The sequence below is a fragment of the Rhipicephalus microplus genome, chromosome 1 (assembly GCF_043290135.1).
Source record: "Rhipicephalus microplus isolate Deutch F79 chromosome 1, USDA_Rmic, whole genome shotgun sequence".
Lineage (NCBI taxonomy): Eukaryota > Metazoa > Arthropoda > Arachnida > Ixodida > Ixodidae > Rhipicephalus > Rhipicephalus microplus.
In genome coordinates, this window is record NC_134700.1 from 232,045,773 (window position 1) to 232,071,458 (window position 25,686).

A 25,686-nucleotide genomic window follows, 5' to 3' on the forward strand; every position below is an offset into this window, starting at 1 on the left:
TTAATATTTATCTGAAAAAGTATATATCCTAATGTAAATAGAGTTGGACATGGAAAGGACCTTCTAAGCTACTTTCTTAAAATTATTGGAACCTCTATCAAGGAACGAAATTCTAGAAAAAAGTTTTGGAAAAGGATGTTATATCAACAAAGATGTGAAGAGTGAAATATTTAGCACATGACTGCTGACACTGCAAAAGGGTAAAAAGATTGGGTTTCAGATAGCTGCTGGAAATAGTGTTGAAGTGGCTGTTACACAAGACAAGCAGGTTCCTTGTGTTCAGTAGATTTATGTATGGTACATTCGGCTAGCATTTTCTGCAAGCCATACTGATGTAACTTTGCTATTTATATAGTGACTAAGCATGATTGGTTAACTTTATGTTCAATTTTGCAAAAGTTTTCTCCGTACCACCGACCACCATACATTGTTTTGACAAGTCAAGCTGCAAATCATATCTGCTGCACGCTCACCACGTACTCACAGAAGAGATTTACCAAAGCTGAATCCTTAAAAAAGAAAAAAAAAAGATAAAAGGGGCACTCTCAGTCTTACAGGTTAGAAAGCAGGTACAGATAAAAAATTATAACAATATGGCACCTTAGTACACGAGTATATTCTGCTAGTTTTTAAAACTATTATCTGCCATTCTATGCTCGTGCAGGGGCACACAATAGTTGAACTAAGTCAATAAACTGAAGTGGTATTTAAAGCTAAGAATAATACACAAAAGACGGTAAAATTTTGTGAACGGAAAAACGTAAATTTTATACCATATTTTGGGCACCACACGGTTGCAGATACTGTTGCCTATCAGCGCTTAATGCTGTGCTAATGGTGAAAAAATAACTTCTTAAATGTGTAAAGCACTGCCCGCACATTTTTGGAAAAAATATAGCCACTGTTACACTCTATTATTTTCAGTATAATATCGTGTGGACTCTACACCTGCAATCGAAACACAACAGCCTTATACATTTGTGCCATGGTTCAGCAAGTGCAAAAGAATGTTACACAATACGCAGGATAATTCAAAAGCAACCCCTGAGCCATGCGTGAGGTGTGAATATGACCAGAGTATTTCAACAATACCTCGGTGAAGCTTTGACAGCATCAACACGAATGCATCACCGCTCAAACTAAACTATATATGGCTTCAATTTCTCACGAAACGTTAAATAATCCTTAGTAATAAAAGCGGCGCACTTAATGCAAGGCACCTCAGTCAAGTATGCTGTTATCTAACAATGCCTGCACAGCTTGCCGAATCTTTGGCAAGCAAACTGGCAGAAGGGGGGAAGAAAAAGAGAATGATGGAATTCTTCCCCACTGTGCAAGTTTTATGCGCTGCCACTAATACAACCACATCAGCTACTTTAAATATCAATAAATTATTCAGCAAGTATTCCAGCCACTGAACAAAATCTTGAGATTTGTTCTGCTGGTCTGCACAAAATAGAAAGCCCTTTTTGTGTATTTCAACAAATCACACAGGCATTTTTAGAGTTATTAATAAGTTACGACATTAGCTAGATCAGACATTCGTACACCTCAACCCAATTATAGAGAGGTAAATGTAAAATGTATCTCTACATTGACGCCGCAGTCATGATCGCGGCCACAAGTCTGCGATGGGGAAATTACTTTAAAAGGTACCAAGTTTTACACAGCAAAACAATGCACAGAAATAATCACTCAGAGTCCGAGCCATCACGGTCGTCATCGTCATCGAAGCCATCTAGAGCCACGTCCTGAAGCAGCCCACGCAGTAGGGCAAACTCTAGCAGGGCAAGGTGGCAGAAGACGTATTGGTCGGGCATTTGAATGCTAAACGCACGCTGGGAACGAATTCGTTCCACTGTGGAACGAACGTCCACTCTTCCCTCTTCCTCCAGCTGCTTGATGCAAATGTCTAGAGTAATGAATGTTCCTGCACAAAAAAGAATCTCGATGAATCATTGCAGTGTGACCAAATCCTGCAATCCAGAACTCACAAAAAAGGCGCATAGTGTTTCGCAGTTTCAATCCATACAGGCTAGAGAACTGTGCACAAGCACTGATGAAATCGACCAGTCTGTAACACGCACATACCTTCCTCCTCTCCTACCTTACTCCCCCTCTTGGCATTTTTTTTTTTTTTTCACAGTTCAACCAACATAATACTAAATCTCGTACTGGTTTGCAAATCATCGTAAAGCACAGATTATTGTTGATCTTTCATCATTTATTACGGTGCTCTTTATGGCCCTTGAACCACTAAAACCTACATATCATTATATCAGCATACTGCTTTACAAAGAACCTTTTATATGAGGAGGTGGAACGTTTGGATGCATGTAAAGTAGCATACCGGTACGGCCAATTCCAGCACTGCAATGAACTACGATAGGTGGTCCTAAGGGATGGCCATTCCACTTGGGCTCCATAGAAGCTACAGCCTGCGCCTGCTTCTCACGCACCACTCCACGAAATGCCAGCATGGCCAGAGCAGAGTCGGGCACACCATAGTCCGGCCAACTTGTAAACTGCAGGTGGCTCACAGAGCGGGACTCCTGGCTCTGTGTCGATGGGAGAATGAAACGAGGAAAGCCGAACCTCAATCGCCTGTATCGAGACAATCGAGCGCTTCAGTTTCGAAAGACGTCAACAAAAGAGACACGCGACAGGCGCGATAATGACGCCAGCAACAAGTGCCACAAAGCCGCGACGTCCTCAACATTTACTGCAGTAAAAAAAAAAGAAGAACAAAGAAGGGAAGCAAGGTACTTGCCTCACAGTTGTACAGTTCCAATTGCGTTTCCACATAATCTGGCTTGGGGTCCTTGGCCAAGACGGTAATCTTGAACAGGTCTTCAAGCTCTATGGAAGCACCAGGCTCCCCGGGCGGCCAGTACTGGCCGCACTTGCCCCGCCCCCTTTCAAACGTCCGTGTCGTCATCACAATTACTGCACAGTGCTGCTCCCAGATCATTCGCCAGAAGTCTGTATATGTCTTTGGCAAAGGCCCTGAATAAGCATAGTCATGGGACACAGAGTAGCAATGTAACATGAGGGTTACAGTGAATGTGGAATTGTATTAATGTGCACAAAATGTAAATATGCCAGCATTTCTATATTTTCTTATCAGCCAAATGAAGCCACAGCAGTCAGGAGCCAAACCTGCAATCTACAGCTACCGAGTTGCCACAGCTGACAGCATTGCTATTGCAACACCAGTAAATGGACGAAGTAAAAATAATTAAGACATGGCTGATTCCTCCGTCATAGGAATCGGCATAACACAAAAGTAAAACATGCCCTTACAGAACGTTGAACGTTTGCTGTACATTAATATAAAAGAGCTTGCACAATGTCTATTGGTGCTGGGCTGCTTAAGGTGCATGGACCTGTGTTGACGCTTGGTGGTCCCATCTCCATCCCAACGACTAACGTCCATGATCAGTCAATAAAGAAACCTTTGTGGTAACCATAGTAGTTGACAGTGCGAGTAAATAGTGTAACAGCTGAAAAGTGTCGCCAATCAGGTGCAAAACTTGGGCTAAGGTCGCCACCTCGTCGGCATGTTAAGAGTTATTAAACATCACAGCTGGACTAGAGGGAAATGCAACAGGCGTTATGTCTTCTCTCTAGCCGTTCACAATATTTATGAGGGCGAGCGTAAGTGGGATGTTTCAGCCAGGCGAGCTCCATGCAGGCGAGGCAGGCACGCTCTGCAGAGCTGTTTTAAATGTGCATGAATGCTAGGAGCAAGGCCGAGGTTTGGGCTAAGGTTGCCACATCGCAGTGCGTTAAGGCATTGACAAAAATGCAGTTGTATTGAAAACAAGCCAAATACCGTATTTACTCGCATAATAGGCACACCCCCAGTTCGGTCAAGATATATCAGATTTTTTTTTACTTCTACGCATAATAGGGGCACCCGAACATGACCGTGATCAGTAGTTCATTGCCATAATTGCATGGTTGCAATTGGACGCGCTCTCATGTTAGCTGGAACAAGGAACAATTTTTTTTTAATTAGCGCAGGCTTGCCAAGTTAGAAAGAAGGGCAGTTGCCTGGTCGTCGGAGAAACCTTTGCATCAGCGCCTGTGCGGCTGTGTCCGCACGTGCTCTGCATGGAAAGTTCGATCACGTCCTCATCCAGAGCAATTCGAGCTTCATGTAGAGAAAAGCGTCGCCGTTATCATGTTTGCTTCCTCGTCTGCAAATTTAAAAACTATTTGGCATTTAAGCGAGCTTTCGTTCTTGCTGCCACTACCTGCACTTGCACAAGCTCAGTGGAGTTTTGTCGCCGTTGATTTCCCGGCCAGGAATCTAAACATTGTATCACCTGCGCTATACTCCTGGATCAGTGCTTGAGTGCAATTTTTCAACGGCCGATCTTCACGCTGTCTTGTACAAACTTCCCGCGACAACATGCCGAATCATGGACTAGGCCTAATCAGCGTTGGTTGCTTTTTCAGTGGCGGTCGCGAGCGATCAGTCGCGGTTTTGTACAGAATCAACCTAACTCTTTGCGGTGGCTCTACTCGAAGAAAAGGGGGCATGGGTGGCACTTGTAACACTTGAGTGGTGGTTCAAGATTCGATTGCAATGTCCTTAGATATGGTGTGCGAGCCTGTGAAATGAACAATTGGTACTGTTCAGTGATCATGCGCATAATATACATGGCACTCGACACTTAGCGGGCGAATTTCCCCGATGGCACTTTATTTTTGTGGGTTTTTTGTAAGTTTATTTCGTGTCTTTCGATGTCAATTTTTGGCAACTTGAATGCTTGCAAGCACACCGCATTGCATGCCTCAATTCTCTGACACGCCAGACTGCATGCTCGACGCGGTTGTTTCAGTTGTAGTGCGGATATTCGTGACTTTGGCGACTTACGTTATCAGCAGTTTATGCTGTAGTCTAAAATAATATGTGCGCAATTTTACTCAGTGTAATATGCACACCCCGAACTTGGCGCCGGACTTTCTGGAAAAAAAAGTGCACCTATTATGCGAGTAAATACGATAGAATGAACAGGTAGTAATGATGCGTTGCAGTAGTTAAAATTGCGCAGGCCACCGTGATAATTCATTACTTCACTTTACGGCACCCGCATGCCAATATCAGCCCTCTGAGCAAGAGCACTGCGACAGAAAAGTGTGAGATATAAAAGGGGCGTTCGTAAAGCCTCCAGAGTGTGCGACCATGGCATAGCAGATAACGTGCCCGGAATTTGCTTTCGCATACTAAGAGGTTGTAAGTTCAGTACCCACTGATGGAACTTTTCTTGTTTGCCATTTGACTGTGTGCATTTTTTTTTTACATCATTTTCATGACCTAAATATGTCATTGAAGTCTCAGTGTACCCCGGGTTAAATAGGGTTAAAATACTTTTGAGGTAACTACTAAACTTTAGGGTTAAAATAATAAAAAATAACTGTGCAACTACGTGGACCCTTGTGCTTCTACTACGGTTTAAGATTGATTGAGATTCTCTGTATGCATTAACGAGCCAAAGTACTGAAATGAAAAGGAGCAAAAGGGAAGGATTCCACAGGTCGTAGAAAAGGTGGTTGTGGTGCTAACTGACTGTGCAAGAACATTTTACACTAAGAACACCGAACCAGGCAAATGTAGTTAACTTTGACACAATTGGCACAAGTTCTTCTTGGATGGCCATATAAATGTGCACATAAGTAGAATTGAAGCAAAATGGAGCAGTTGGCCCATTACTGCACGTCAGATTTGTAATAATTTCGCATTCATCATTACAGTCTCTTTGATGGCATAATAGCAGGACAACAAGTGCATCACGATGTGCCCTACCTTGTGTTGATATGAAAGCATTCTTTTGGCGGTAACCATCTACAAAGTTGGCATTGATGTACGTGCTGCAGTCATCTTCATTCCTCATGGACAGAATCACTCTGCTATGGTCAAAACAGAGTACATCCGTGTACCTATTTTTGCACTGATTTGGTTTCACTCTGCTCGGACGAAAAGAATGGGAAAAAAAAGGCAACTTTAGTCACTCAATATACTTTCCTGTCCAATGAAGCTAACACAAACAAAACAGGAATCAACAAAAGAATGCACTGAGTATGACATCAAAAAGAAGTTCACACCACATAGCTGCATGGGACCCTCATACATGTTTTATTAGATGCATATGTGCTTCTTGGAGATCTGCTCTAATCAAAACAACTCGTGAATACGTTTCATGATAAGGGTGTTATAGTATGCAATATGCATGCAGCTATTACAGTAAGGCTTCATGTATTCAGCACCCTTTAATTCAGAAATTCGGCTCATTCTGTTACACCATATGGTCCTATCAAACATGTGCATAAGCCTATGGCACGAAACTTCCATTAATTAAGACATATCGTAGTTGCAGCATATAAACCAGTACCATTTAACCTTGAAGTGGGGCTTCACAGCAGCGAGAATTTCGCTTGGATAGGTGTACTCATGGTATAACACCATTTGGCTGCAGTGAAATGACCTTTACAGAGGGTTACGTGCGGTAATATACAACTATTCGACCATTTCACCATTTTCAAAATTTCTGATAATTCAAATTTGAATCAAAGTGAATTCGTGTACAGTAATGTTCGTTCAATAGGTCGAAGCGCTCGAATATTCGCACGAGCCTACATAAAACTTGCCCCATATGTCGCAATTGATGAACAATGCATTGTTGACTATATTGCTGGTAAAAAAAAATTAGTATCGTCACACACACGTGGTGGTGTTGGTGGTGGCAGTATGCGACAAGGACATGGGTATGCCACAGTCGCATTGTGAAAGAAGTACCGTAATTACTCGAATCATACGCGCACCTTTTTTTCCGGTTAAGCGAGTTCATAAATCGCATGCGCGTTAGAATCGAGTACAAACAAAAAAATTACGGTCAATCTATTGCCATCGGCAAATCCAAAATGGCCGCCCCCTACGTGCGTCGGCATGGCGCGTCGGTCATTTCTGCCTATGTGTTTCCCATGTGCGGCACTTCGTACGTGTGCTGGGGAGTTCGTCATCTAGTAGTGCATTAGAATCGACGGCGTGGAAGGGCCGACTCCCAAAACTCGAGTGCACCACGATGCCGCTTTTAAAACAAAAGTCATCGCGTGTGCAGAAACGGACGGAAATCGGGCCGCATCGCGGTCGTTCGGAGTTCCCGAAACGTGCGTGCGGGACCGGCGGAAACAAAAGCAGAAGATTGTCGACAGCAAAGCTTCACGCAAAGGCTTCTGTGGACCACAGCAGGGTCGGTTTCCGCAAATTAAAGAGCTGCTCGGCGAGTGTGTGCTTGAGCAGCGAGCGGCACAGCGGCTCGTGACGACAGAACTGCTCCAAGTGCGGGCTATGCAATTAGTGTTAGAAAAAGGTGTAATGCGGAGCCAGTTTAAAGCGAGCAGGTGCTGGCTAACTAACTTTATGAAGAGGAAAGGCTTTTTCCTCCGAAGGGGAACATGCATATGCGAAAAGTTTTGCGGAGGAGTACGATGAAAAGCTTCACAGTTTTCAGAGGTTCGTCCTAAACTTGCGGCGCAACAACGGCTACCTGCTTGGGCAAATCGGGAATGCCGATCAGACGCCTCTTTACTTCGACATGCCTGGCACCACAACCATCGAGAAGAAGGGGGCGAAGCAAGGTCGCGTGCTGACATCGGTCCACGGTAAAACTACAGTGACAGCAATGCTCTGTTACAAGTCAGATGGGCACAAGCTTTGCCCGTACCTCATATTTAAATGGAAGACGCTCCCGAAAGGAGTCGTTTTTTCGAGTGGTGTGATCGTGCGGGCCAGCGAGAAAAATGGGTGTGCGTTGTAATTGATGTCTTACGTTATTTTTTTTTTCGCGGTGGAAATTGGGTGCGCGTTACAATCGAGGGCGCGGTAGAATCGAGTAAATACGGTAGTAGTGACAACACTTGCAGGTTTTACACTGCTCTTTTGCAACATGACAATAAGATTCACATATTCAGGAATAAAATAAAAGTATACTCATGTAAAAGACATTTCTTTACTGTTTTCTTGATGTTCTCAACAATTCGACAGTTGGTCAATGTGGACACCTTTTTTTTTGATCTCATCAGATTTGACTTGGTGATTGTCTAATGAATGTATCAGATGATACCACTGCCTTAGCCACATTGTTTGTTTGTCTGTAGACATGCTGCACATTACTGCTTTGTACTCGGAGAATAACCAGTTTATCTATCACCATCACGGAAAAGCATAAATAAAAGATGAAATCTCAGATTTCTAGGGCAAGAGCAAGTGGTCTCATGAACGAAGTTGTAGGCTTCATTTTACTACTAAAAAGACGATAGTAATTGATTCAGATGTTCACGTCACTTGTTTTTCTCACTTGTCCTATTGTCTGCCCTGTTCACCACGCCAAGACATCATTACAACAGAAATAGTGATTAATTGAAAATTTAACAAAGTAATCAAAGAAACCAAAGATTAACAGTGTAGGCAAACAATAGAGAATGAGAATTATTCATGCTGAAGTGAGGCTTCTTTCATTGATTACTGCATCCGCTGCAGAGTCACCCTTATGCCCTTGCCTGCCAGAAAGATTTTTGAGAAAATGTTGCTTACCTTGCGGTGACAAAGGTGCCCTCGGGACTTTTTGCTTTTAATTCAGAATATTCCTGATACAAGCCACGACGACCTTTGACCTATAAATGAAGTATGAAATGAAAAAGTCACTTTCAGTTGTTCCTGAGGGATAGTGACAGAAAGCTAATTATCAGAAATCTGTTTTACTTATTTAAAATCACCAGAACAGTTGGTATAAAAGACAATGTGGTAATGCCATGTGCTAATCTGCATGCAAAAAGAAACAGCAGTGTCACCAGTAGAATAAGTTTATCTTTTTGGAAGAAGACAGTGCACGCAAAAAATGAAGGCAGTACGCAAAAAATGAAGGCAGAAGTTTGCAACTTTGTTACAAAAAAAGAAGCACTGTGAGTGTAAAACAAATTTATCTTGTATGCAGGAGCCACAACTAAGTTGTTTAGGCACAATTGCTGAAAGTAAGGATGCAGAAGCCTGTCTGGAGCCGTTATTTTGACGCTATTGTAAACTACAGAATTTGAGTCTACAGGAAGCGCTGTGTTACATAATAAAAAAATTTGCAGTTGTGCTTTTAACATGTCTCACTTACAGCAACACTGGAGCTAAAAAGCAGAACAACAAGTACATGTAAACTTTATGTAGCACTTAACAGTGGTTTTTAATTTGTTCCACTATTCATTGTAATTATAAATATTTATACGTGTGTAATTTTAAGAGGCAACATAAGAAGGATCCCAATGTCTGGCTTCAGGAGAACACTTAATAAAAACTCATGCATGTCCGCTCGGCATAATAACAGATACTTATCGAGCAACTGCCAAAGTTCAAAGCTGCGAGATCCATGAGAGAACAGTCACTAATGAGAACAGTAATTGTGTATCATTTTACTTCTGAGATATAAATGAGCTAACAAACTGAAGATATTCATCATTCATCACTTACAAGCTATAAAAAGTTATAAAGAACCTGCTCAAATTTCGTGCGAGGTAAAAGGCTGGTGCTGTAATCTTAGTGGACAAGTTTTTGAGACAAGGATGAAGTGATAAGCTACATACACAATTTAGCACTCTTCCCCTTCGCCCCTAAAAAAAAAGCGCCTATTCCAGTCTGTACCTCGTCCATCAGTGGATGAAACTAAGCTACTTTAGACTCCAAGATGGTGAGAACCTCTACTATCCGAAACAATAACTTGTAGTAACACTATATATAATATGGCAGGCAGCCAATAACTGATGCAAACAAAGCATTTGCTTTGAATGAATGAATGAATGAATGAATGAATGAGCTGCTTTATTTGTCTCTGGATAAATAAAAGGGAGCAATGGGACAGAAATGGGGAGAGGAGGAACTACTTCTAGTATACCTCTTCTACCCTCTCAGCCCACTCCAGTATGGCCTCCCGAATATCAGGCCTCAAGCTGCACAAGGCAGCCTTCCACTGCTCCTAATTAGGAATTAGGCATTTCAGCAAAGAGGAAGAGGCTGTTAAGGCAGCGCCACATAACGTGCTTTAAGTCTGCTGTGAAAGCGGCTAGGCGTGTGCAAATAGTAAATTCTAGGTTCAAAGCAGACAGTGATTCGGCTCGGTAATCTCGAATTGAATTCAAATGATGTATATAACATATTATAAAGAAAAATTAGCCTATTTGTCATGACCCAACTAGCTTGTGCAATATATGTATCTAAAAAATTGAAACAAGGCATATGCGAATGTCGTCATTTTTGGTTGAAAGGGAAGTGGAAGCAGCTTTGAATATTCGCAGGATTTTACATTCGGTAGAATGCAAGTAATAACCTCTAAAATATGTTAAGTCTTAAAATTTACCACGATTAATGCGTATAGGCCAGTATAAACCCATTTCATTCCATGTTTGTGAACAGCAGTAGGCGTCGTCGACATACTGTCGCGACGTTGTGGAGCGCTGGTTCCGCCCAGCCCAAAGCTCACCACAGCTCTTTATGATCAGTTGACAACTGGCACTCAGCTGCAAAGCTGAGCACAGCGCATTGGGGAGCCTCCCGCGAGACGGCACCTACCACTGTTCACAAACATACAATAGGCCTATCACAAGCTTTTAAACTTAAAAAATGATGAAGTGATGGGAAAGTAATCTGTTCATTAACCTTCAAGCAGGGCTCTGCGGCAGTGCAGATTTCTTCTGGCTAGGTGTACTCACGGCATAGAACTCTTTAACTGCAGTCAAACTACCCTTACCAAGAGCTGCATGTGGTTTTATGTCCATTCATTCATCTCGAATACTACAACATTTAAAATAACTTATATTCATTTCAAAGTGAATTCAAATATTCACACAAGCCTAGAACAGCGCAAAATTTACAAGAGGAGAACACTTGAAAATGAATACGGTGGAGGATAAACAGTCGCCGACTTTTTATTCGGACGCCAAAAACTCGGACATGCCCATTTATTCGGACATCTTCGTGGCACCGCCACTCGCCGCATTGAACCTAATGTAAACTCACGACCGAAAATTCGGACGCCCCGCTGTGCGCTGTTCGATAATTTGGGCTCCGTTTGACTGAACAGATGCGCCGCCGTACAACATGATACACTCACAGCGACGTTATACAATACATTTGCTAGGTTGCCAGCACTGATATACTGCACTAGCTATGGATGGACGTCAGGCCAGTTACAAAATGCACGCAGAAATCGCCATTGCCGATCTCGAAGACTATGTTTGGCAACACAATTTTCTTTTGTTTTAGCCAGCCGAGCGGCCAAGCCAAGCCACTTACGGAGTCTGTTCGCTGTGGGGTTTGGCAGTACATAAAATGCTCTCAGAGGGTATAATCAAAGTTGGCCAGTGTTTGTACATGTTGATAATTCGAATGTCTACTAACAGCTATTTCCTTGATATTGCTGTGAAATATGAAGCCAGAAAGACTACTTTTGCATGATACCCGTGTTAAGAGTGAGGCAGACAGCGAGGAAGTAGTGAAGAATAAAAATGTGCATTCAGCTTCTGCCGTTGTCCATTTTTTTTTTAGCAGTGTCTTTCATGACTATGCACCATTGGCACAAAGAAAACTCATTTATTCACCTGTCAATGCGAAGCATCAAAATTTTGAAGGTCATTCAAAAAGTAAGGACCATTTGGTTCCAAGCAAGTACATATTCATTAGCAAAAGCTTTTATTGGTGGGCTTAGATCAGCAAAAACCTACTTCACTTTTCTACAGAATCACTGCTAACTTCTTAGTGCTTCTCGTACCGTTGCAGTACTTTCTTTAGTCAATCTGAAGAAAAGATCGCCGGTTGGTGATTGAACCTGTTGCGAACGGTCATCTTGAATTTCTCACTGTCTTCAAACCATATCCTGAGCCACTGTTTCGAGTGAAAGAAGAGGAAATGATCACACAGTGCTGGCACAGGACAGTAGGGCGAACAATTAGTGTTCTTTACCAAAATATTTGGTCTTCCCGTTGGTTCTGATTGTGGTGCAAGAATGCATGTTGTCATGTAGGAGGCAGATATGGATGAGAATTTGTGGCGTCATCAATGTTTACCGTACTTATTCATTATGTAATGAGTGTTTCACAGTATATGTCAGCTGTAAGTGTGGCCACATTTTATGAAATTACTAAACACTAAAAATGCCCTTTTTGACTTTGAAAATGGTAGCCGTTATTTTCTAACTGGAGTAAGCGAATTGCTTGATTTTTTTTTCGGTTTTTGTGAAAGAAGAGGTGGCACTCTGTGTTGTTTCTGCGATCGCGTACACTATGAAGCATCGCCACCTGTGCAACAGTGTGCGAAAACAAATCATCCCTGTTTTATCGGTAGCAGTCCAAGAACGCTGATCCACTTGATGTCCTTTAGTGTTTGAGTTGGTCGGTAAGCATTTTTGGAACCTAGCTTTGTGATATCTGGGCATATTGGCTACAATTGTGGAAATTGTAGCGAGGCCAACAAGAGCAACTTTGTCTTACAGACCAGTAACTGTTAATCCTCAATCTATTGCTATATCCTGTCCACTTGAACAGTTTGGTTGGTCTGGATGCTTGGCATGGTGCTCCACTCTTTGTTGTACACATTTGTGCAGCCATTTCAGAAGTCTCAACACCGTGTTTCGACACTTGTATCACTCTTCACAGTTGGTTCATGCACTGTGCACAGCTCCTCGTAAATTAAAAAAGCTATTGATTCTTTTGCATGCAAAAATGTAAATACAGTGTGCACCCCACAGCAATATTCGCCAAAATTTTTGTCTGCGTTCCCCGTCAAGCAGATGACTACTGAGCCAGAACAATCGCTTCAGTATTTTCGCTGAGAAGTAGTAGATTGTGCTGTGCACATAACTCTTCGGTCTGATGTGCAAATACTTAAAGATTAGGAAATGGCCCTTACTTTGTGAATAAACATAGTAGAAAACTTCATTATGCAGATTTGACTGCAATGATTATTCACTGCCTATTTTTCTAACACATAGGTGTTCTGTGGTTTGGCGTTTGTGTCAGCGTGTCAGTGGTGTCAGTCGGTTGCTTTTACGGGTAGGCCTGGTTCGTAATGTTCTCTGTGTTCTCGCTCTCTTGCGTGTTCCGTGGTGTGATGAAATGGCTCCGACACTACCCGTTGCTGCGCTGTCGGGAGTGAAGAAGTGCGGTCAACAGGGGAGCTACAAGACGCTCACACGATGGTGAAGAAAGCGGAGATAATTCGCCAGGTAGAAGGCGGCCGACCTCAGTCTGAAGTTACTCGGGAATTTTCCATTTCCAAGCAAACCGTCTCGGACTACCTCAAGCAGAAGGCTAAGATCCTGGAGGCAGCTGAGAAAGCGTCTGCGAGTACGCAGAAAAATTTCCGGGACGGCAGCAACCTGCAGCTTGAAGAGGCGCTGAACATGTGGTTGAGTGCCACGGTGGCTAGGAAAATACCCGTGTCTGGTGGTCTGCTGAGACAGAAAGCAGAGAAGCTCGCCCTGCTCATGGGTATTACCGGCTGCAAGTTCAGTGATGGCTGGTTGCGCAACTTTAAGAAAAGTTACGACCTGGCCTTCAAGCGAATATGCGGCGAGAGTGGTTCCGTCGGCCAAACGCTCATGACCAACTACCGCGCCGACAAGCTGTGCGCACTGCTGTGCCAGTATCCACCAGAAAACTAATTGTGACGAGACTCCACTTTTCTATAAGATGCTGCCCGACAAGACGCTAGCTTTGTCTGGCGTACCCTGTCATGGGGGGGAAGCATAGCAAGGAGTGACTGACAGTTGTTGTAGGAGGCAACATGACGGGGACGGAGAAACTTCCGCTCTTCGTGATAGAGACATGAAAAAATCCAAGATGTTCTAAAGGCGTCAAATCACTCACTATGAGGTATGAAGCAAATTTGAAGGTGTGGATTATGCAAAACCTCTTCGAACAGTACCTTCACAAGCTCAACCGCCGGTACAAGCAGCAAAATCGCAAGGTGCTGATGTTCGTCGACAACTGCGGTGTTCGTGGGCACCGTGGGCGGTGTTCGTGGGCAGCCTTCAAGTTGTCGTGGACAACTTGAAGGCTATGACAGTGGAGTTTTTGCCGCCTAACACGACAAGCGTGTTGCAGCCCATGGACCAGCACGTGATAAAAAACTTGAAAGTTCATTACCGGTCGCGCCTCTTGAATCGTATGCTGCTATGCGACGACAGTAACAAAAACTGTGTCGTAGATGTTCTGACGACCATCAGCATGTTTTCCAATGCCTGGAAGTTAGTGACTCAGGAAACGATCCACAACTGCTTCCGCCTGACAGGATTCATTACTGGGATTGAGAAGGACAGTGCCACAGGCCAGAAGCCCGTGGTTGAGAGTCTGCCTACCGCAGCAGCGGAAATTTTGGACGACCTTCGTGCTAGCGGGGTCGACGTGGGAGGGGGGGGGGGTACGTTTGGAGAGTTCGCCAACTTCGACAGTGCCGTTTTTTGTGAATCCGTCTTTTCGGACTTCCAATTATTTGGAATTTTCGGCGGTTCTCATTGAGTCCGAATAAAGGTCGGCGACTGTTAAGGGGAAGGAAACGCGGAAGTCTGCAGCTGTCACCACAGAATTTTGCATCAACATGGAGATTTGTGCATGAGTCGCGGAAAGATTGAATTAACATTCTAATCGGTAATATGTGCTAATTTCATGGAGTGAAATAGCCAGATCCTGCACTGTAAACGATCCCTCCTCCATAGTGAGCTGTGACACATCAGATGCTTGTGTATGGACTGTAAATCTCTGGGCACTGGCATGAGCCGCCTCGTTTCCGGCAAGGCTCACATGCACGGGAGTAATTAGAGCTAAAACTTGATCTAGGCCTCTAGGGGATGGGCCAAAAGCAGAGAAAGGGTCAGCTTAGAAACCCTGCCTGTTCATAAATTATATATGACTGTTTTGGAGTCACGGCAAGAGATGAATCAGGAATGACGAGGGCCAGGGCTATGACCGCCTTTTCTGCCTCATCCTTCAAAAACGCAGCAGTAGAGGCAGCCAAAGCAACCTGGACGCGAGAGTGATATGACTGATACTGCATAATGATTCTTGTCCCTGTAAATGGCAGCATCAACATAAAGCCCACGATATGAGGAGGATACTCTGTTTTGAGAGACTTTGCATGCTGCCTTTCGCGCTATTTGCAGTGCACAAAGTGCATGTTTAGCAAATTGAGGGAATACAGAGGTTATCTTGTATGTGGTGTGGAATGGCAAATTACCTAAGGTGATAGGTGTCGGACCAAAAAGTATTTGTAGAATGTGTCGGCCTGTCATATTGTTAGAAAGTCTGCTATACCACAATGCAAGATGGGCTTCTGTGAGTTCAGCAAGGGTGTTAAAAATGCCACTATGCATAAGTCTTTCAGTGGAGGTACGAATGGGTACCTCCGATATGGATTTTGCGTAAAAAGGATGTCAGTCTGATCAAATTATAATTTAAGAAACTGCAGATAGAGTGTGGCAAATGCAATCTTACCTATAACAAAAGCCAGGACTAAGTAAAAAAGTACAGCCTCTTTTAGTCCGCCATGTTTATTAGATACCCGACTAGAAGGCGCAAGGTACGATCAATGGTGGTGTCAAGTGTCTTTAGTGTGTATGTGAAAACCAAGCACAAAGAGCCCATCCACTACACAGTCGAATCCCACTGTAACGAAGTTTGCTACAACAAAATTTCCGCTACAAGGAATAATTTTCGTTTCCCTGTTAGCCACCCATAAAAACAATGTAGAAAACGTCTCGTCACAACGAATACTTTTTCTGGATACTTCTGCTACAACAAAATTTATGCGAGTACTACCACCTAAAGAAAAGGAACTTGCCAAGGATTTTCGCGAGATTCCGCTACCAACTCGGCCATTTCTTGTAAGCTCGTGACATCCACAGCGCATGTCCGCACCACAACACCTGTGTCTTCATTGGAGGCACGTTTTTTACCACCACATAGATATTCCAGTAAATTTTTCACCATTAAAATGCTCGGCAACAGGTCGCTCAGCCACCAATATGGTGCTGGTCGGTTAGACTATACGTGCGGGCCGCAAAAGAATCGTTCTTTAAAACTCCTGCCATATTTTTGACGTCGCGCTCAAAACAAAAGTACCTCTCGTCGTTACTAGCCCAGTGACCGTGACATCCATGGCGTTATGATGGCCTGAGAGTTTCAATCAGCACCACCTGATGCCACTTCGGCGAGTGTGGGACACTCTTATTGCTTGTAGCGTCACGTAGCATGTGACAACACAACTGAAGCTCCCATGTTTAACTGCACATATGTACCCTACAATGCGGACGGAGGAAAGACCGCCATTTTAGCTCAGTGGTAGAGCATCGAACGCGCCATTCGAAGGTTGCAGGTTCGGATCCTGTCGATGGCTAGTAATTTTTTCATCCACTTTTCTTCCTTTACATTTAAATTACAGTTACTTCTAACAACAACCCCCATACTTTCCCTGGTATTATTGTCTGCTAGTTCTCATTAATATTAGTCATTACAGTAACATAAAAAGAGGCACACGCTGCATTGTTGCTGCCAGGTCACACAGACATAGTGCACTGAATTCATGTGCTTCGCAGAGTATTCTCATATTACACGAGAAACCACATAGGTCTAACGTAGGCATATACAGTACACAGAATTTCGCACACTGGCTGCCAGCATTCCTGCTTACTTGAAGTTGGCTGATAAACTCCTCCAACGTGACAGCACCATCCTTGTGTTCACCATTGGCAGTACCTTCGTCCCACTGAGACGAAGAGGACACAGACGACGAGGAAGGGCACTTCTCGTCTTCTTCCTCTTCTGTGACAAGTTCAGGTGAAGCTGCGGCTACCCTTGTCTGCTCAGCAGGTTCTTCCTGCGTATGAACACATATTTGAAGAAGTCACCAGATTCAGTAATGTCGGCCAACCTCATGTATCTATCTGCGTGTCCTTTTGAATGTTTCCATTCTTCTAGCGTTTTGTATTCTTCTATTGAAAAGCATGTGACCCAACTAAGAAAATGAAAGTAAAACAGCTGTTCTAACAACACTGTGCACTCCACCACTAGTTTTTCTTTCTTTTTTACTGTGTTCTCCTGACTAAATAATTATAACTACCAGTGCTTTAGAGCCAAAATCATGACACGATTATGAGGTGTGTCATGAACAGGGACTCGAGAGTAATTCTGTTCACCAGTTTTTTTTTCTTAATATGCGCTTAAATTCTTTAAGTGGGTGCTTCTGCATTTCACCAATGAAATATGATCAGCGTGGCCGTGAATCGAACCCACATTCTCAAGCTTAGAAGCGCAACACCATGGGCATCGATCGGCGAGAGGGTGCAAAGGGGAACTTGGCCTCCTCAAGCCACACCAGTACTTCAAACACAAGTACCCAATCAAACTATGCACGTTATTCCTCACAGTTTGAAAGAAGCTAATGATAAAAGAAACAGGCGAGACCTTGCTCTTCCTGTGCGCACGTTACCCACCTTTGCTGCCGTGGTTGTCACGGGCTCCTTGATCACTTCAACCTCCTTCTCACGTTCTTCACAGTTCTGCTTCTCTTGGACGGAGTTTTGTGTTTCAATGGCTGCTGGCTGTGCCGCAGAAGAGGCCTCTTCTTCCTCCTCTTCCTCAGTCACTTCTCCCGCCGCAACGTCGTTTTCAACTGGTTCAGCAGGATTGACCGGAAGCACAGCCGGTGGCACTGGTACCTCGCCCGATAAGTTGTACCTGCAAGGAGTTGTCCATCATTGAGTCGACTGCTTCAAGTGGGTGGCCAATCACAATATGGCATCGCCATCCAATGAGCCCTCCACAATGTATGATGAAAGGCATCTGTGGGTCATTTCGTGCTACCTGTTGGCCATGGACTTGAGACAATGAAGCAGCCAGGCTTTGTGGTTGATAGCCAGGCTTCCTCCAAGCTCTCGAGGCAATGAAGTGTATGGAATGTGTGCACCTAGCTGTTCCAGGCTAACTGTAGTCACCTGCAGAAGACAAATCCAGAATGAAGAGAGAAAGAGAAAGCTTTCCAAAACACAAGATGTACATCTGCCTTGGGAATTCCTCTGCAAGATCAACGGGAACAAAAGCATATGAATACCAAGTTGAAGGCATACAAGAGAATAATGAAATTAAGTAATGATGCAGTCAAACGCTAGGGACCCTTATTAACGAGTTAGTCAGAGATAGAGAGACCACGGCTTTTGTAAACGAGAATATGACAAAAATGCACCAAGTGCTGCCTGTTTTGGTCTATGGAAACTTCCCATGTGACATAAGCAGTGGCTGATTCCCAGAGAGTGGCAAAGAGGGAGATTACATTGGAATTATGTAGACATGTCAGTTTTGGGGAATGGTGAACAGGGCCTCGTCTTCGATCTTATCTGGATGCACCCAGCAGGAACACATTCAGTGAGCAGTTATATAAAAATTGAAGCCATATATGACAGGCAAGCGTACAATTATGATACTCTTGAAGACTGATTATCTATAGCAGGGTTCACAACGTGCAGCCTGTGTGGCAGAATTATGTTCCCCCCAATATGACGTCGGCACCCCCGCCTTCCCTTGTCACCTACTACCCGATGGCTGGCATGGCCTAAAATAGGATTCTCAGTTGCAACCTATGTTTGATTGCAGCTTTGTGACAACCTGACTGTAAAACGAACATGCTGTCTAATTCAGTTTACAAATTATTGTAAGTTCATTGAACTTTATTCTCCTTTCTGTGCTCAGGGTTCATGGATAGCCAACTACCCTAAGAATATGTTCTGCTATTTCACAGTGTTAACAACTTGGAAAATCCCATAATAGCGGAAGTAAAATTTTACACATCAGAATTTTCCCACAGTGTGATGGTAGGCAACTTCACAAGAGATTGCAGCTCTTCCTTGGACAAAGAAGCTGTTTTAAAAGGAAGTATTTTTATTTACTAAGTCCAGGCCAATGTAAGCTTATTTCCACAATGATGAAAAACGGTCCACTATCTCTGATGTACAGAGCACTTGAACTCACCCTGTCCCTGAGCTTTTCCCTGACAAAAAGGCGAAGTATTCGGAATGGTGCCTTGAACCACAATGGCGCATTAACAATCAAGACTTTCTTCAACCTTGCTGGGTAGGCGCCCTGCAAAGCATCAGGACACACGTCACAGTAAATGTGCAGTCGAAGCAGCAAAGGTCTTCTCTCCTGTTCCTTTACATATTGAGCAGATAACATAGCTAGCTAAGTATACTCATTTATTTATTATTTACAGGTACTGCAATCACCATTCATTGATTTTAGCAGGGTGGTACAGGAAGTTAGTCATGAGCAAAATGGCAAGTACATGAGTATATAATATATACAGGCTATAAAGTGTGTATAGGGCAGATACGAAATTCCACGGGCAAGTACAAGAAGATACAATAAAGAAAAGAGAAAAAAGATTATGGATATAATCTGAATATGGATAAAGAACTGAATAATTCTGTACTTATTAATATTATCTATACCTATTATTAACTAAATCTCATTAACATACGTTAGGAATGCAGCGGATGGAAATAATTCCGCTTCAAGCCACAAGTTCCCTGCAATACATATTTCTTGCTTCTTGCACGGGGCAAACAATGTTTTAATTCTAAATGCAAAAGGTTCTGTGAAGAGTGAGGTTGTGCTAACATGCCATTCTGCTAATGGTGAGTGGATTTAGATACGTAAACATTTATGTTTTCATCATTGCTTTAGCCGCAAGTTGTAGAAAAATGTTATGAAAAAGTGTATAATTAACACATCCTTACTTCTGAATCTCATGTGGTGCACACTATTTCCTAGTCGTGAAAACACACTGTGTGAGCGTTCTAGTCTCTGCAGTGCACAACGTCTTATGGTTCAGTATGTCAGTGTGAAAAAAAAAAAAAGAGCTTAAACACAAAGTGTTTGTCCTACTACTATATAGCCAAATTGTATGCACTACCATGGCCTCTGAGATTAGCCGGCAGCACGCCATTGTTAGGGCTGTCCTATTGGGCGCGTCACCTAGTGGAGAAGTGTAATTTTGTCACCTCCCGAATGGGCCGTGAGATGGCGATCTTTCTCCATGAGTCGAGCGGCGCTCGTCTGTCAGGCACAACGCACCATTTCAGTTGTTTCAGTCACAACATCGACTGTGTTGGCATGTTGTTACCTATTTGAGACACGCTATAAACACGCAGTCAACGATCATTGCCTTGTTACAGCTACAAAGAAGTTCAGGTACGTTTATAAAAAGTTACTCCTTGCTTTCGCATGCAACTTTAGTTGTCACTCAAAAGCTGATTTGGACAAGAGAAAATGCTAGTGCGAAATGTTTAATGTAGGTCGCATGCAAGCTTGCCCAACCAAGTTGTCACGAAATATGACAACGCGTAGGTATGCTTTTTTTAATCATTTCCACGCAACCACGAAAGTACTGCGGCAGCTACATTACAGTACAGCTCTCTTCTGCTCAACCATCAGCTAGTATATGCCACTGCGCTAGAAGACAGCTTTGTCTCTCAGACCTCAAGCAAAATTCTTACAGCAAAGCTGTTACAGTATGTAGGCTAACTCCTCCGAATTTTTTTTTTTTTTTTTTGCATTCGTAACACTGAAAGACCATTCTTTGTTTGCTTGTATTTTTTTTTCTAGTAAGCCGGTGGGACGTGTACATATATAAAGGCATATGTGGATAAACTTAGCCTATCTCATCGCTCCCCTCTTTCTTTTTTTTTTCGTTTTTTTTAAATTTCTTTTTTCCCGAGGCCGCATTTACATGCATGCAACAGCTAAGGGCTTGCGTAGCAACGTTTGGGCACACATTCAAGCACCCCAAGTGGTATTATTTAGTGTGTCACTACAATTTTATGGAGGCCATAGGCCTTTTCTTTTTTTTGCTGGAGGCGAGAATGCCGGAAATCAAGGCTGTGGCTTTTGTCTTTGTAAATAAAGTGTCATGTATCTTCAAGAATTCGGTCTGCTCCCTCTCTCCTATCCCGGCTGTGGCATCGGTGAATCAAACTTCTTTCTTGCTTGCCCAGCACCTCAATTAAATAGGTTACTATGTTCACCTGAATGCCATGCATAATGTCAAAAACCTTATGCATTGCAGGTTGTTTAGCATAGCAGTATTTAGAACACAATATTAAGGTTGCCTCTTACCTTCCTTCGTCCTATGTTAAAGTGGCAAAGTAAATGACAGATACCAATGATACACAACAAAACTGGCAGACTTATATGATCTTCATATAAAGAAAACATAAATTCAGATTTAAAACATGCAAATGATAATTGCTGAATTAAAATAGACCACTGCTTGAACCTGCTAAAAAAATCTCGTTCCTGTTTTTTTTTTTAAACTAAGCATGACTGCACAAATAAAGAAAGTATTGTAGCGAATCGGGCATCAGGGACGATTCATAGAGCGAAGACCCAGAATAGACACAAGCTCTGAATGGTTTCTAGCAAGAAGAAAGAAAGAAACAGTCACAATACAACAGGCGTGGTGAGCTATCACCATTGATGTCTATTCCGTGCGTGTTTTTTGCTACAGACTCTCCACGAGAGAAAATTACCAGTGCATAGTAAAATTAAGCATATGGCATCACCGAAGGGTCTTGTGGTGATGTGCCTCTCCCCGCACTTCAAAGTATCCGTCATAATCGTAGAGGGAATTGCGAGATTGCACCAGTAAGCGACACTTCGCCATAAAAGGGCACATGTGTGCTGCAATTTTTCATTACGGATGCACAGAGGCTGGGATTGGCAAGCTTTCGCCCTCCGTGCGTGTTCGGGTCAGGAAAAGCAAGCCATGGGGAGCGCATCGCAATGTGGCGGTGGGGGTACTCATTCCGCTTTCTCAGATTACAAGTTCAGCGTGCAAGTGGGACGGCCGGAAGAATGGTGCGCCCTAGGCTCATCTTAGAGGCCACAGTACTACCTATGATCTACCCGTCCGAGCTTTTTTTTGATGTTGCCAATGCACACAAGTGAAGAACAGTTCTTAGGTCAAATGGAGGAAATTAATATTGTGCAGCAAAATTGCTGCAAACATTACCGGATGTAAGTTCCAAAAAAAAAGGGAGAAAGTAGCAGTGCTATGCACAAGGCCCTCACCTTGAGAAGATTCAATATTTTTTGGCTGAGCTCGTAATCAAAGTTCTGGTACTTTGAGCCGGTCATGTTGTATATGAACACTATCCCGCACCTCTGGCTTTCGAGGCTGCACATAGTTACAAAAGAAAAAAAGAATGGAAAGATGCAAAGGAACCATCTGCTGATCAGAGAGAAACAGACTGAAAATAGTGAGACATAACCCAAGAAGCAACGACAATATCTGTCAATCTGTACAGTATATAGAAACCTTATTTATGCAAACAAAGATATGTACAGCTGCAATATTCGAATATGCTGAAAGAATTTATATGGTTTTTGGGGTCCAATTGAAAACAAATGTGATGGCTTGATAACTTCTCTGAACATGTGAGCTACTACATTTGCACACAATTTCCTCGGACCACCTGAGAGTGAGATATATTAACATCATTACAGGCAACTGCTTAAGACTTCAGTGCAGCTCCTACATCTTGGTGCAATGAGAGTGATATATAATAACATCATTAGAGGCTACTGCTTAAGATGTTGGTGCTTTTACATGTTGGTGCCAATCTTTGCCTTTTGTCAGTGAAAAACACTCACCTCTCCAAGGCCACGTCTAGCTGGTAGACAACACCTTGCAGGGTGACCTTGTGCGAACTCTGCAATGGCCAGTGCTTGCTCGCTGTGAACATGGTGATGGCAGCTCCGGAACTGTCTCGTGTCGGCTGCAGGCAGCACGATAGTGTTGAGACGGAAGAAAAGCCATTTACGTCATATCACCATCGTTCAGTCACGACGGCAATACTCTATGCTTTGCAACGATTCAAGAAGATACAAACAACAGGAAGTAGGCAAAAGACAGTGACAAGCTCACCAAGACTGTGAACTTCCCAGTTTCCAGTTCCCCTTTTAAAGGATCGGTCGTAGGGTCAAAAGTGCACAGCCCTTCTCGATATCGAGTCATCTGTGAGTGGAGGAAAAGAAAAAGAAACAAGAACGAAAGTGTACTCAGTGAGATGCCACCTGAGTCTCGAATGAATACATGCAAAAAGACTAAGTACCTCGTGAGCTTCGTACAGGGATAGGGCTCGGCGAACGTCAAACTTCCGGGCCATCATGAATTTGACAGCAGCGTTCCACGTCAGGGGCCCTGCACTGTGACTCAACCTCTGCTCATTCACCACTTTCATAAATTCCTTCACCAGCTGTCAAAAAGAGAAGGCATAGCTTTTATGAGGCTCATTAAAAATCTACCACTCTAAAGTAACTTCAAGGTGGCATCAAACCACAGGTAGTGAGATCTTAGAAAAGTAACCTGAGCAAGACATGCAAACAATCAACAGTGCCAGTGGGCGACACAAGAATTGGAGCTGCTCAAGCATTTCTCTTCAATAGAAGTTCGAGGAGGACATTGAATAATGTACATATGGCTCTAAAATAGCTGCTGCCATTAAAGAAACAGTGAAATGCCCGATTAACATGGTTAAAATAAAACGCTTCACAAATGCAGACAATGCTACAGTGAACATGCAAGTCAAACACTGCTTTGCTGCATTCAACAAAGCGCTTACAAACTCGTAAAACATATAACATACTCTTTCCTAGGCTTTTGAAACTCTTCAGTACCCTCTCCCTTACGTGATGGCAGTAATGTGATGACTAAGAGAATTGACAGTGATTTGGCCATTACGAATACTTCCCTATTCTAATCTTTTAGGAAAGTGCAAGCAAACTCATCCCACTTTTCCTTTCGCCATTCCACTGTCACTGTCGCGCACCTTTGTTTAAACAACTTCAAAAGATTACTTATGGGTAATCACAGTGTGGCTATTGGCATTGTTATTATTATTACTCTTTATTACACTTTCTGACAAGCTCTCTTCAAATATTCTTTGATGTACTGAAAGGTCTAGCATTATTTTGGTTTTCATGAAATGTTCGAGTGCCCTTTCAGCAATGTGTTCTTAACAAACATTTGTGGGAACTTAGTGCTTATATATTAAAAGCATGTTTTAGCAGGTGCTGTTGACTGGAACCTATGTTTTCAGTTCTCATCGCATGAAACTCTTTGAAAGGCCACTGTTCAGGTAGATGCTGCTGACCTATGCACACCATACATGCCACTGTGTGCATGCCTGCAAGTTGCTCCGTGTCTTTCCACACAGTCCTCTTTGACCCCCAAATGCATTGAGGCCACACATACAGCCAATCTAATGGTGTTGAGGAGGAGGGGGGGGGGGGGCAGCCTACAAAAAGCTAGGCAACGACACACACCAGACAAGCCTAACAATGTCAATGGAACTACTTCTTGGCCCTGCAGTATCTAAACATCAGTCGTTTGCAAATGTTGGATGTTTTCTGCGCACAAACCATAACGGGCAATCTGAGTGCCAAGTCTCAAGGGGCCAACATGCAAAGTTTATATAATCCGACACAATCAATATGACCAGTTCCGTTTTGCGCTGGTTGCAATTGTAAGCTACTTTCAGTTTGAGGAGCTTAACAAACTAGGTCGATGGGCTAAACCCGAGTGTAGTGGTTCGCATTTTGAGGCATAGAGTGCCATATAACAGTCGGATACACGCAATAGCGACAATAATACAACGTAAAAACCTTAAAATGAGGACGGGGTCCAAACTTGTCATCTCGACGAACATAATAACTTCAAGTGTCCCGAGGCGTCACCTGCGGTCTGAAACAGGAAGTAACCATAACAGATATGATGATCGCATCGAACATGTCACAAAACATGGACGAAGTCAGGCTAGCAAGGTAGCCGCACTTCTACTTCTTCCGTCCACTCGCAAGCGATGCTGTCGACTGTGACGTGAGAACAATCAATTCTTCTACGCGACCAAATCGCAGTAACCTTACTAAAGATAAGAAGACGACATACACGGCAGGTGGTTGATCGCGGATACCTCGAGTGGTTTCGGTGTCATGATAACTCAATTTCTCAATTTGCGAACTGAAAACAAGGCAGCGAATGACAAGCAGCGGCATATCCCAGGCGGCCAGTTCGGTGCGCAATACGGAACCGCCTAGTTTAACGGCATTTAGAGAGAAAGTGACGGCTTTACCTGCTCTTCCTGTGTACTGAGAGACGCAGCCATGTTGTGTTTCATTCTTCGTTACCCGAGAAGTGTTTAGGATGACATACAGCAGCATTCAATCTACGGTTTGGTACAGGCGACGGGCGGCTAGCCTCGCGCTCTCGTCGGCGTAGTTCCTTCGAGCTCGTTCCATCGCTCTGCCCAGCACTAAAAAAAGCTCGAAAAAATAAATACTACCCGCGGTAAACAGCGGAAACACGCGGTCGCTTGCGCGAACCAATTCACCGAACCCAGCCGGCCATCTTTGAGAGCTTGGCTCAAGCGGTTATGGATCAGTTTCTGCATTGCTTTTTTTTATTGTTATATTTGCTTTTTGTATGTCCGCGGCTGCCCAACAACAGCATAACAAGAAAGACGCCCGGATATACGTTTTGTAAACACGACGTGAGCGCTTTTAATACGTAATTTGGACAAGCGAAGGCGAGAACAC

At 43.3% G+C, this 25,686-nt stretch overlaps 1 protein-coding gene across 1 annotated transcript; it reads right to left on the reverse strand.

Moving 5' to 3' along the window:
• Positions 1-1,334: 1,334 nt before the first annotated feature.
• On the reverse strand, positions 1,335-25,483 carry LOC119159545 (Protein tyrosine phosphatase Meg2). Its single transcript, XM_037412347.2, has 14 exons — positions 25,224-25,483; positions 23,205-23,348; positions 23,018-23,107; positions 22,744-22,868; positions 22,162-22,267; positions 19,063-19,173; positions 17,902-18,032; positions 17,532-17,775; positions 16,730-16,915; positions 8,603-8,682; positions 5,816-5,976; positions 2,771-3,006; positions 2,351-2,558; positions 1,335-1,930 (listed from the first exon to the last, which is right to left on the reverse strand). The coding sequence occupies exons 1-14, from the start codon at positions 25,266-25,268 to the stop codon at positions 1,692-1,694; spliced, it is 2,106 nt and encodes a 701-aa protein (XP_037268244.2). The 5' UTR covers positions 25,269-25,483; the 3' UTR covers positions 1,335-1,691.
• Between the last annotated feature and the right edge of the window lie 203 nt (positions 25,484-25,686).